Below are 13,628 nucleotides of genomic sequence, written 5' to 3' on the forward strand. Positions count from 1 at the left end.
AGGAGCAGAGACACCACCACCCCCTCCCCAAATCCCTGTGGGAGGCAAGGCAGAGACACTTACACAGACAATGGTACAGGGGTGTGGCTGCCAGCGGAAACAAAAGCAACCCCCTCCCCGACACACTGGAGACTAAGTCGAGCAATCTGGGCTCCCAGTTCCAGAGCTGCTTCCTCAGCACCGCATGCAGGTAACCCACGCCTGTAACAAGCTGGCATCTGGGATCGTGGCCTGGCCACACAGTTGGTGTTCCCAGCACTGATGTTCGCACCCGCTCGCCGTGCCCTCAGCCACGGAATCCCAGAGTGCTGGCTCTTCTCCCACCTCCCATTTTGCCCCAGGACTTTCACCCCTCCACACTTCCCGGCCCTCGGATGCTCACCCATCGGCTGCTCAGGGGGCATTTCAGCTCCCACATAGTAGCGTCCAGAAGGGGGGCTCCGCAGACATCCCTAGGTGGAGGAAAGAGAGAAGAGGAATTGCCCCAGGGTGGAGGGAAGGCGAACTGAGCCCGCCTCAACAGCCACTGTGATAACCTCCCCAGATCAAAGCCCCCACTGTTCCCCTTCTGAGCCGAGCCATCACAGACCCACACAGCGCTAAAGGGGCCCATTATCCCATGGAAAGAGCGCTCTCACAACCCACCCACACATGGCGCTGAGAGAGAAACGGGGTCGAGGGAGGGGGGCTGAGGACACAGAAGGAACGGCAGCCTGTGCACATGGGGGGCATCAGCTGAACTGACAGCTGTGGGAAGGGGGCTGTGACACGAAGAAACTTCTGGGTGGGGAACAGAGGAGGCCCTCATCATCTGGAGTTATTAACGAGCTGCGGGCAGGAGGGAGGGGCAGAGAGAGTGGGGCGTGTGGGTGCAGCCAGGCCTGGCTTGTGGGACCTCTGGGTTCCTTTCTGGGGCGCTGACAGAGAGACCACAGGGCGGTGCGAGGTCTTATTCTGCATTTCAGCAAAAGGAGCAGAAAGGCAGCACCAAGAAGCACAAGGAGGATCCACTGAAAAACTGGTTTCCAAATCTGCAGGTGGCCATTTTGCCTTTCTCCAAGCGGAACCAAGACGCCGGAGAGCTTGAGGCTGGGGGAAGAGGCTGAGCCAGGTGCTGTGCAACTCTGAGGTCCAAGCCACCAGGATGTTCTCCCGTGCAAACTTTGTTGCAATGAGAATGGATTCATTCTGATGAAGATTGCACTGAGATTCCCAGTGGACTGTCCGCCTGGGCTTGGGAGGGCTGCCCTCTCTCACTCTGCTGCCCAGAATATCCTGCCCAAGGCACAATATGGCCAGCTGCCCTGGGAGCATGCAAGGAACCACGTTCAGCCAAAAAACCCTTTGCCTAGATTCTGGGCAGACTCCATTCCAACAACGGAGGCTTGGCAGACAATGCCCGTGCCACCAGGCACCTGCCCCTGTCCTGCCTCGCTGCCACTGCCCAATGCACCCTCCCCCAGCCTTAATCCTCACAAGCAACCCACTCCTCGCCTGGCTTTCCCAGGCAATTAATAACACGCGCGTGCACACACACCGCCATTATAGCCCAGGCAATCCCAGTCAAGCCCCAGCTCCAGGCGGCTACAGAATCTGGTACATTTGGCCGGGGTGTGTGTGCGTGGCTTAAGGTTACTAAATGTGTGTGGGAAGGGGGAAAGCAGGGGCAAGAAGAGGAAGCTGACTGTATATGAAAGTAAAATTCAGAAACAAGTGCTAGAAAGCAAGACGTCCAGCGCTGCATCTGCTAGACCTCCCCCGCACACACCGGGGAACCCTGCCCCCGCCCCACCTGCCCCACCTGATTCTTCGCCACCTTGCAAACACTGCGACTCCCAGCCCTGTGCTGGGCTTGAGCCCCTTCGGCAGAAGAGCCTTCTCCCTCTGCTCGAATGAGACCTCCCTGAACTGCTGAACTGGCAGAGACCGGGCAGGGTCAGGGGCAGCAAGAAGCTGCTGTTCCTTGGCGGGCACCCAGCGCAGCCGCCCCCACAGCGGAAAGCGGGTGTGGGGAGAGCCATGCCAGCCCAGGGGCTGCTGAATGCCCCCTTTGTCTAGCTGAGGGGCAGGGACAGAGACACCCTGATAAGAGTCCAGGAGAAGGGAGCTGAGTCACTGGCATGCTGAGCCCCACTCGTGCAAACGCTCACCCTACACGCTGGGGGAAAGAACACTGCTGGGTAAAGAGGCCCAACCTGCGGATCCCACTGACCACAGGGCGAAGAGAAGCCTCGCGGGAGCGAGATCATGCGGCCACCGGCACGGGAGGAAAGCAAGAGGCCCCTGACTAGAGTGGGGCAGGGAAATATGCCAGGAACTGAAAGAGGGCATCAAAGCCTGTCAGAGCGTGAAGGGAAAGGACAGGGTAGGGAATGTGGGGCAGGCGTGAAGGGAGCACAGCCAACGGGGGAGGCTGGCACCAGGCCACAAACAACTCCACTTGTCCACTTCCTGCACTGCTGACACTCAGGCCCGGCTACACCATGACAGCCGATCCCTGACTGGTCATAAAACTCACCAAGAGCCACTCATTCTTACCTACCTCGCAGGGTTGTTGTGAAGGTAAAATACTGGGGGGGGCAACCTCATACGCTGCTTTGGGATAAACATGTAGAGATGAACTGCCCACCTCCCCAAACCCCTGCCAGCATGTTTGAGTTCTGTTCAGCAGGCTACACACAAACGCCGACAGCCCAGCAGTGCCCACAGGCTGCCCAAACACCCAAACACCTGCCACTGTGGAAAAGCAGGTTCCTGCCTGGCACCAGTACCTGGCTCACAGGTTGCTGTGCCGCGGCTCCGGACACCACAGTGGCGTGGCCAGCCCAGCCCAGCCCTGCTGATGCCTGCAAGAGCCATGGGAAAGCCTCACACAGAGCAGGAAGTGGGGCTGGAAGTGGGGGAAGTCCAGAAAGGAGGAACCTGAATCCTGGATACTCCTGTCCAGCCAGCTGGGCTGTGGCAAGGGAGGGGAGGGTCATGTGAGGGCTAGAGGGCATTCCCACCACTGCAGGGAACGGGGCGGGGGGAGACCAAATGGCAGAGGAGGAGAGATCCCCAAAATTCTCAGCCTCAGACTCCAAACATTGGCCATGATGTGGGCAGTAGACAAGAGACTCAGGGCCAAGCCACAAGTGACGAATGACACTTGAACGGCAAGTGAACAGACTCGCGTGTATTCCTCCCTGTTCACTTGCGCTCCACTTGCTTGTAGCTTGGCTCGTAGTGATCGAGTGGAGGGCCAGTGGAGCGCAAGTGAACAGGGAGGAATACACGCGAGTCTGCTCACTTGCCGTTCAAGTGTCATTCGTCACTTGTAGCTTGGCCCACAGAAGCTGGAGATAATCGCTGTATTGGTTACATAATCCAGGCAGACATTAAGTGCTACTTGCTAGTCTGTGGTAAACAGTTCCATTAATGGGAGACAGGCGCTAATCCCCCCCCCCCTGCCATGCAGTGCACAGGGGGGGAGGGTGGCGGAGAACAACAGGGCTGCAGGATTAGAATCACGTGATTCGGAGATCTTGGCACATCCAGGCCTCCTCTGTCCCACCCCACAGCTTAACCATGCACGGGTTGGAGCCTCTGGGGAAGAGGAAGGCAGTCTTCTAATGTGGAAGGACACCCCCCTCTGTCTCTCTCTCTCTCTCACACACACACACAAACAAACACAAACAGTCCTGAAAAAGATGAAGCAACCAACAAACACCCATTGTTAACTTAATAGTGGTGTGACTTGCTGGCAGCCAAGCCTGTCAGAACTTGCCCCAGAGTCAAAGGGGAAGGGGGGCGGGAAGAGTCCCACCTCACCCACCTACAAACGCTCCCACACCCCATGCAGCGCGTTTTTATCCCACCCTTCCCCATTTTATCCTCACAACCACCCTGCAACCCGAGCATGCAAGACCAGCCGGAGATCACCCAAGTGGGGTTTGAACCCGGGTGTCTCTCAGACGCAACACCGCCCGCTGACACTCACAAATGGCCACAGCTCCCAAATGTCACACGTGATTCTACCCTCGGTGGCTTAAAGCAGGCGATCCTTTGTCACCTTTACCCAACGCTCCAATTCCTCAGTCTCTCCCACTATCTGAAATGCCAATCTCAGCACCCTTGGAAGTAAGCTGCTTGTATATCCCTCCCTCCGCCTCTCCCTCCCTTATAAGAAACTAAGAGGAAAGAAGAACAAAGTGAAGCAAACTTTCGCCAAGGAGAACTGGGCAAAATCTGCTGCCCCACAGACTTTGCAAACAGGGGGCAGGGACTCTACTGAGTCTTGGCCTTCATCATAACATACCATCAGAATTTTATTTTTACATTTTGGGGGGTTGTGCATAATCTGCCTGTACGTGTCTGTATGTGTTAATAGATTTAAATAAAAAGAACTTTACAAAAAGTGGGCGTGAGAAAAGCGTGCAGCAAGATTTCAAAAGAGCCTCCAGTACGGGTGGCGCCACATTAAGGTGCAGGCAGGGTGGGGCCCCCCATTTTATTTGGTCTGAAGGGATCATCTCAAACAGTTTAATTGTTTTGTAAACCAAAGCATGGATTAGATTTGTATGTTTACCACAAAGGGGCACAAGGCCCCCCATATGACAGATGAAAGAGTCACCCTACTCTCAGGACTAGATGAGTTACTCAGGCAAGAATTCTCTTACACACACACACAGTATGCCAGAGATGGTCTAGCAGTTAAGAGTGTCAGACTAGGATGTGGGAGACCTGAGTTCGAATCCCTGTCTGCCTTGGAAGCTCACTGTGGGTAGCCTTGGGCTGGTCATACACTCTCTGCCTAACCTACCTCACAAGGTTGCTGTGAAGGTAAAATGGAGAAATGACGTAACAGGCTCTGGGTCCCCCTTAGGAAGAAAGGTCAATAAATAAACAATAAATATAAATGAAGTCAAGAAAAACGTTGTTCCCCACACCCCTCAAACGCAGAGCTATAGTGGGGGCAACTGGCAGCAAACTCATTCTATTCGTGATCTGCATCAGCAAGGGGAAAACAAATGTCCAGAAAAAGTGAGCCGGGGCAGAAGTCTGCCTGGCTCTGACTGCCCTCTGCCCAATTCCTCGCCATTTGGGGATGGCTCATTTGCCAGTCCCGGGGGCGCTGCGCTCTCCACTTGCTCAGAGGGCCCATTCGTCTGCAGTTGCCTCGGCTGTTCCGGCCCTGAGCCCAGCAGGGACAGAAAGAGGCCAGAGAAGCGCCGGAGGAGAGGAAAGGGTCTTCCTGCCGAGAAGCCGCGGCCGGGGCGTCCAGGCAGAGGAGAAGCGCCGCCTCCGCCTGCGCCCCAGCCTCCAACAACAACCCGGCGAGGCAGGCTAGGCTGAGCGCGCGCGGCCGGCCCAGCCCCCCCCCCCCCGCTTGCGGCCGGCCTCCCCGGGCCCAGCGCGACGCTTGGGCCGCTGCTGCCCTCGGAGCCCGGAGGGACTGGCCGGCAGCGAGACAAGCAGCAGCCGGCCCGGTCCGGCCCAGGCCAGCGCGCCCCCGCCACGGAGCGCGACCCGCTCAAAGCGGCCCCGCGGAGCTGGAGCCGGAGCCGGGCAGGGCGCGGGAGAAGCCCCGCGCGCCCTCCGCGCCGCCCGGGCAGGCACCTGTTGCCCGGCCCGCTCGGCATCTGCTCGCCGGCCGGACGAGGCCGCCGCAGCCCGGCGCACGAGAAGCCCGAAGGGGGCGGCGGCGGGACCGGCTGCCCGGCGGCGCCGCCAGAAACGCCGCCCGCCCGCAGCACAAAGACGGGCCGCCGCGGCTCGCCTGGGTGGGGCCGGCTGGAGAGGCAGCGCCGAGGGGCGGCGGCGGCCGGGGGGCAGCCGGGCCAGGGGCCGGCAGGAGCTCCGCCGCGCTCCGTCCCGGGGCGCGCAGCTCGGGCGCATCCTTACCTGGCGGGCCGCCCCGAGTGCCGGACGACGCGCAGCCCAGCGCCGCTCCCAGCCTCGCCCCGCGCTGCTCCGGCGCTCCTCCGGCGCCCGCCCCCGGCCGGCACGCCAGCCCAGCCCAGCGCAGCCCCGCCCGCCCCTCTCCAGCCCCAGCCGGGCCGGCCGGAGCGCCTGGCCGAGGGCGCCCCCTGCAGCCCGCCGCGCGCTCCGCTCGCCCGGGCCCGCAGGCGGGGGGCGGACGCTCCGCGGAGCCTTCCCGGGGCAGCCCCCGCCCCCTGGGCCCGCCCCGACAAAGCAAAAGGCCCTGAAAGACCGAGGGAAGCGGCCGCTCGATTCGCACATCAGCCCTGTGAGGTAGGCTGGAAGAAAGCGGCTGCTCCGGGGTGGGTCTCCCTGGCTGCCCGCCCACTGCCGTCTCCCTGGGCCCCTCCCCTTTTAGTGAATACTTTTTCGTTCACAAAGAAAGGATTCACAATGCATTGCCAAATCACATTACCAACGCACATTTTTTGCATTTGAACCGATTCATCTCAACAACAATGAAAAATAAACTAAATCATTACAATGTAATAGTACATTTAATTACAAGTTATAATTATATAAACTTTCCACGGTCATAGATTCAGAGGAGTTAGCCCTGTTTGTAGTAGCAAAATAGAAAAGAGTCCATAGCACCTTTAAGACTAACCAACTTTATTGTAGCATAAGCTCTGGAGAATCACAGTTCTCTTCTTCTTGCCCTCCATGCATCTGACGAAGAGAACTGTGATTCTCTAACATTTATGCTACAATAAAGTTGGTTAGTCTTAAATGTGCTACTGGAATCTTTTTGATTATATAAACCTTGAAATTTAGTGATAGTAGTATGCACTCAGAAAGTTTCCATTTCAGTTTTGGTAGAACTGATCCATTACTGGTTTGTTCTGGATCAGCCAGTGCTGACTGGGAACTGATCTATCTGACCTTTCATTTCCATGAGTTTTGGCACATTGCTTGGGGTCCATCAACATGGAACCTCACTCTCAAACTTGGTTGATGGTTTAGGGGAAGGACTGTGTCTTGTTGTTTTGTTTCCACTATGAAGGACCAATCCTCCCCACTCCAATTTGCTTTGCAGCAGCCCAGGACTCCCTGTTTAAATCCACCAGCTGCCACCTAGTCCATCCACTGTGTGTATAAATGCACAGAAAGGGAGTGTTAGATGTTGGTTTTTCCTCCATGGGATGTGGAGGGTGGAGGGCCCTCTATCCCCCCCATTTTTTACTAGTCAGCGTGGGACACTGGACAGGTTGCTGGCTGCCAGTGTCCCTTTCTGACTATAACCATTAACCTAGCACTGAGTGGAAAGGGAAAAGGAAAAATCACAGGAGGAAAAGGAGAAAAAAAAAAGTGACCCGATCAGTCTTTCCACGTGGAATACTGGTCTGGGAAGACTTGGGAGTTCAGGTGTGGGCAAGTGTGCAATATGGGCCTGCTACCTCCCCGGCATTTAACACCAGGTTAACAAGTTTTAATCAGAGAAACCCCAAAAGGTTGCCAGAAGGTTTTCTGAGCAAGATAAAACTCTTCCTGGTGCTCCTCGACCCACTATCTTTGGAGAATTTCTTACGTCACAGTGAGTTGCCCTATGGCACCTAAGCGAAGGACAGCAACAGCAGAAAGCCACTGAATGGACATGAATCAACTCCACATGTCTGGGACCTCCTGGCTTTCCTTTTTCTTTCCAATTTTCACCTTAGTCTGCATAAAACGAGCCTTTGCAGCAGTCGGGGGCTCAGAGGCTGCAGGACACTCCTCAGACCCATGTGTGCACGCCCACGTGGATGTTGGCAGGCCAGCCTTTCTTTGCATTGTGCATAGAAGTGCACAGAAAGGGATGGCAATGGCGCCGGTGCTGATGACACCGTCTGTTGCTCCCCTCCCCAGTGCAAAGCAAACCTTTGCTTCCTACGAGCCACTCAGTGCCAGTGCCGTAACCCCATTGCCCAGGAAAGGTTAGAAAAAAATGCACTCATGCATGCCACACACATCCCCTTTTGGCCAACGGAGTGAATGCTGGGGGCTCAATCGTTCCCCTTTGGAGCCCAGTGGTTGCATGCACAAACAGACTTGCTGTAAAAGAAAACAAGATGCTGCCAGACAGCCCTGATTGCCTGGCCTGCCTGCGTGGCCTCTGCACATTAAGTACCAAAATGAAACATACAAACTTTTCGGTGGGGGGAGTCGTTACAGCCTCGTTTCCCAGATTTGGATAAGTGTTCCAGAAGCTGCTTTAACAAGTGAGTTCTGTGTGTAATTGTGGCTCGTGTTTTCTGTAATGCACAACCCTTCTTAGTGATTTAACAATTGCTTAACTCACAGTCAAAAAGAGTCCAGTTTGTTTTTGATTTTGCTACCACAGACTAACACGGCTAACTTCTCTGCATCTTAACTCACAGTCAATCTTAACAATTTATTAATTTCCATTATTCTATATAATGTAAAAGTGAGGCGCAATTATCCAAGTCTTATGGTATATTTAACTTATTCCTCCAAAATTCAAAAAAAGATTTCTAGCTATCAGAAAAATAAGCTTTTTAAATACAATCATCTCTTTACTGAACAAGATCTGACAATTTTGATAATTTCGCAATAGCTCAGACTTTTTAAAACCAAAATTAATTGTAAGATCTTCACGAGTTTTCCAGTTTTTTTACTACTAGCAATTTTGCAGTTGTAAACACATCAAGAGTCATTATCATACAGGCTTTTGGACTGTATGCATTAAGCAGGGCTTTTTTTCAGCAGGAACGCGGGGGAACGGAGTTCTGGAACCTCTTGAAAATGGTCACATGACTGGTGGCCCCGCCCCCTGGTCTCCAGACAGAGGGAAGTTTAGATTGCTCTCTGCGCTGCTGAGTGGCACGGAGGGCAATCTCAACTCCCCTCTGTCTGGAGATCAGGGGGCGGGGCCACCAGCCATGTGACCATTTTCTCCGAGGGCAACCCACTGAGTTCCACCACCTCTTTTCCCAGAAAAAAGCCCTAGAAATGTACATTACCACCTCAACATTCCCACCATGAGAACATGGAGTTAAACTCAGTGTCCTGGCGCAGTCTGAGAGTGAGGTCTCCTCTGGAGGAGAGGAGCCTCGTGTAGCCAGCCAGGACTCCTCAGGAGAAGAGGAGCCCTGTGTAGCCAGCCCTAGCCCTGATTCAGCAGAAGCCAGCAATCAGGAGCAACAGCTGCCGGCTGATCAGAGCTTGCAGCCAGCAGCTGGGACACCAGCACCCTCTAGCTCCTACACCACAGGGGAAGCTCAGCCAGGGACTTCTACAGGTGCAGCGCAGCCAAGAGCCTCCACCCCCACAGGTTCACCCACGCCCAACGAATGCCGCAGGCAGTGCCAGAGACTGGAACTGCAGGAGAGATGGCGCAGTGCTCGCCTCATGAGCCAACACCAGCTGCTGGAGAGTGACGATGAGTAGCGTCAGGATGGAGCCCCAGCAGCTGGCTGAAAACCACACCTGGCTATAAGAGCCAGTCTGGAGGAACTGCCGGACGTGGAAGTAATGTGTCTATTGCCTGCAACCATTCTGTGGTCTGTGAACCTTGCCCGTGCCTGCTTTTGGACCTGACGCTATTGGTGACTGACCTCGGACTGTGCCTGACCTTGCTCTTGGACTCTGGACTCACTCCTGGCTTTATCTTGTGCTCTGACCACTGGTTTGACTTGGCTTTCACTCTTGGAACTCCCCTTTGACTTTGGCCTTAAGGTTTGGACTTGAACCACCCTGCTTGGGCTAGCCCAGCCTGTGACACTCATGCTACATTTGTAATACGGCATCATGTTGTGAAAAGGGGAAGCAGGCAGATCTTATACATATATTTTGGCATTGTCCATACTTTGGATGAAGATTCTCATAGGTATTTATTGTATTACCAGGATGATTATCACTTTGGACCCCAGAGTAGTAGTATTGGGGCTACTTAATGGCAGGGCTTTTTTTCTGGAAAAAGAGGTGGTGGAACTCAGGACTGCACAATGATGTCACTTGGGTCAGCTGGAACAAGGGGGGAGTTTTTAAAAGTTTAAATTGCCCTTGGTGAAAATGGTCACATGGCCAGTGGCCCCGCCCCCTGATCTCCAGACAGAGGGGAGTTTAGATTGCCCTCCACGCCACTCCAGCTCTAAACTCCCCTGTGTCTGGAGATCAGGGGGCGGGGCCACCGGCCATGTGACCATTTTCAAGCGGTTCCGGAACTCCGTTCCACTGTGTTCCAGCTGAAAAAAAGCCCTGCATCTAATGCTTAGCCTGTATCTCAAACCTAGTCTAGTTGAACTGAGTTCTCCTGACTGGATCTTGTTTTCTCTTTGTAATGTCCCTGCTGGGTATTTAATGAAGCCCATGGAAATAGATGTCGGCCCATCTGAGGAACAAAGCTCATGAAAGCTCACGCTGAATAAATTTTGTTAGTCTTTTCAGTGCCCTGTGTAACCTTGTTGATTGGCAGTGGCTACAAAAAAAATCTCTAAACTTTAATATGACTCAAGATTGCCAGAGCATCTGAAATCTTGGGACATTAGAAAAACCCATTCATTCCCATTCCACTTTGGACTACCTTGCCAACAGTAACCCTTTTTAGACAAAGCACAACGCAGTTTAGGCAACTGTTTGTCATAGAAGTTCAGAGTCATTAACAGCTACATGGAGAAGGACAGTCATTTTGGTAATTTTCTAACTAGTAACAGCCTCTGACATCAGAGACAGTAAAGAGTCCAGCAGCACCTTTAAGACTAACCAACTTTATTGCAGCCTAAGCTTTCGAGAGCCACAGCTCTCTTCATCAGATGCTACAGTAAAGTTGGTTAGTCTTAAAGGTGCTACTGGACTCTTTTCGATTTTGCTGCTACAGACTAACACGGCTAACTCCTCTGGATCTATCTAAACCAACTAATCATTCTTAATAATGAGGCCAGCACAGTTCGGTTCAGTTGCCCATAAATATCCGGGGGTTTGAGGATCTTCCTTCATCTCCATTGGCACCACCTGAAATCTGTGACCGCAGGGTAGTGGTTAGGGGCTGAAGACTCGTCCATCATTTTGCTACTGCAAGGCACATGCCCTGAAGAATCTACAACAACTTTGGTAATGTGCCCATAGCTGACTTAGACCAACTTTATTGCTTTTTGTTTGAAAGTCTGTGTGCTGTGATACTGTAAGCCTTTCTCCGTATTTTTGTTTTGTCCCTCTTTTCAACTTTTTTTGGACTCCAGTCACCCTCCCCCCTCCACTTTTATAATAAACTTTTAAAAATAAAGACTATGGGGGGGGTTAGTTGTTGTGGATTTTCCGGGCTGTATAGCCGTGGTCTTGGCATTGTAGTTCCTGACGTTTTGCCAGCAGCTGTGACTGGCATCTTCAGAGGTGTAGCACCAAAAGACAGGGATCTCTCAGTGTCAATGGGGGGTTGTTTACAATATATTTCTCTGGGATACTTCTCTTAATTCTCATGTTCCAGACTTTATACCCTGTTATTTCTTTATTGGTCTGTACCGGGCGAGAAGGACAACGTCTTAGTGGGTCAGTCTAGATGTTCTCTGTGGGTGCTTTACCAGGTCCTCTACAGGGAACACTTTGTCTAAGGGAGTTTTCCAAGGTAGGAAAAGTATCTTCCTCCCTTCGTCCATCACAATGGTCTTTTCCTTCACAGCATCTCCTTTTGCCTTGAGACACCTCGCCAGAGCAACCGGCTTCAGGCTAATGCAGGCTTTTCTCTGCGGGGAGATGGCATCGTGATAAGCCAATTAGGGCCAATTCACATGATGTGCAGCAGCAACTCCCACACACTGGATCCAGCATTTGGCGTCACTGCAAATGTCATTTTCTCTGGGCTGGTTGACACACACGTGCCTGTCAGTTCTTCTGTGGACACATCCATGGGCCCCATTTCCTGAGGACTGCAAGACTGAGTGATCGCTTGTGAGCGTGAATGCACCAGTGCTGGTGATTGCCCCACAGCCCCCCAAACTATATTAGGTAAGACTTCCCATCCTCTCCATTGTTGCTTTTCACAGCTCTGGGGATCTGAGCAGGATGCCCCCCTGCCACCGGAAGAGGGACTTAGGAGCTCAGCAGATCCTTAAACAAGTGGAGAAATGAAAGCATGGCAGAAAACATTTGCTAGCTGTGTCAATAAGAGTGAAACTGGGTCAGAACCTTTGGGGTTCTTCTTGAGAGTCTGCTCTCCAAGGGGAACTATTCGGGATGAGACGTTTTGTGTTGCTGTGGACCACATCCATGGATTAATCTTTGTGGGACTGGTAAGGAAAGGTGGCGCTCTCCCGTCTTCAGTAATAGTGGGGATCCAGGGACAATGTTGGATGTTAACCATTTCCGTAGTTGTAATAATCGAGCTGATGCCAGAGTACCAAAAGGGGGCTCAGTCCTGAGCATCGGAATCCCCCTTTCTGTCTCAGCATTCTGTCCCCCTCCCAATGCATATAAGGTTAAAGTTTCCTGTATCTGTGCTGGGGAGAACTCACACCGTGCGCTTTCCTTAGTGATAACCAGGGCTTTTTTCCAGCAGGAACACGGGGGAACGGAGTTCCAGCACCTCTTGAAAATGGTCACATGGCCGGTGGCCCCGCCGCCGCTCAGCGGCGCGGAGGGCCATCTCAACCCCCCTCTGTCTGGAGATCAGGGGGCGGGGCCACCGGCCATGTGACCATTTTCTCCAAGGGCGACCCACTGAGTTCCACCACCTCTTTTCCCAGAAAAAAAAGCCCTGACTGCAAGTGATCATGGTTCTCCTCCTCTGCACATTTCCATTGTGGCCAAGTAAACTTTGACCAGCATGCACAACTTGGTGTCATTAACAGAACTGGATATAGTGATATGAGAGGACGTTAAGTGTTTTTTTCCCCCTTTAAATTTCCCTTTTTGTAAATCAGCTGGAGAGATTCACCAGCATGAGGATAAAGAAGGAGAAAGAAAAGCCCAGCATGGCTCATAGGAATTCCTCTGCTTCGTATTTGGATGTTTCTGGCACAGGTCAGATGCTGCAGGAAATCTCGGATGACCAGTTGGTGTGGAGGGCAAACTAAACTCCTCTCTGTCTGGAGATCAGGGGGCGGGGCCACCAGCCATGTGAGCATTTTCGCCGAGGGTGATTTAAACTTTTAAAAACTCCCCCCCCCTTGTTCCAGCTGACCCAAAGTGACGTCATTGGCCCTGGGAGCATGCACGCACTTTGCGCACGCACATGTGGTACCAGGGGCACCACCTCCCACCAAGAGTTGCTCTCTGTGCTGGCAACCCACTGAGTTCCACCACCTCTTTTCCCAGAAAAAAAGCCCTGGTGATAACCATACTGGTGTTTAGAGGAAATGTAAAATGGGAAATAAGGGCCACAGAGTTTTGACAAGTTTGCAAGAATTTCCAAGGAGAAACTGGCAGCAGCTAAGATGGTTGTGATTGTATGCCTTGGGTTTCTTCCTGTTTTAACTATGGGCAAAACCTGAATGTGATGGGCCATTCTGAAAATTCTTGTTGCAGAACTTAGAAGCCAGGTGCTGGATCCAGCGGCCACACCATAGCCTGCCTGTCTCTCTCTTTCAAATGGCTGAATGTGAACAAAATGAAACTGGAACCAGATACTGGTCGGGAAAGTGGAAATCTTGAAGGATGTTGTCCGCCCTACTTCCGTTGGGGTTCAGCTGACCCTTGCAGATTTGGTTAGGAGCCTGGGGCTTGTACTGGATCTA

The 13,628-nt window shown here is 53.1% G+C and overlaps 1 protein-coding gene across 1 annotated transcript in view; it reads right to left on the reverse strand.

Moving 5' to 3' along the window:
- Positions 1 to 5,941, reverse strand: part of PLXNB3 (plexin B3) — a 72,581-nt gene extending 66,640 nt beyond the window's left edge. The window contains exons 1-2 of the mRNA XM_055003342.1: positions 5,884 to 5,941; positions 383 to 452 (exon numbers count right to left, since the gene is read on the reverse strand). Of these exons, the coding sequence (XP_054859317.1) occupies positions 383 to 418 (36 nt within the window). The 5' untranslated portion in view covers positions 419 to 452; positions 5,884 to 5,941. The remainder of the gene's footprint in view (positions 1 to 382; positions 453 to 5,883) is intronic.
- Between the last annotated feature and the right edge of the window lie 7,687 nt (positions 5,942 to 13,628).

The sequence above is a fragment of the Eublepharis macularius genome, chromosome 19, assembly GCF_028583425.1.
Source record: "Eublepharis macularius isolate TG4126 chromosome 19, MPM_Emac_v1.0, whole genome shotgun sequence".
Taxonomy (NCBI): Eukaryota; Metazoa; Chordata; class Lepidosauria; order Squamata; family Eublepharidae; genus Eublepharis; species Eublepharis macularius.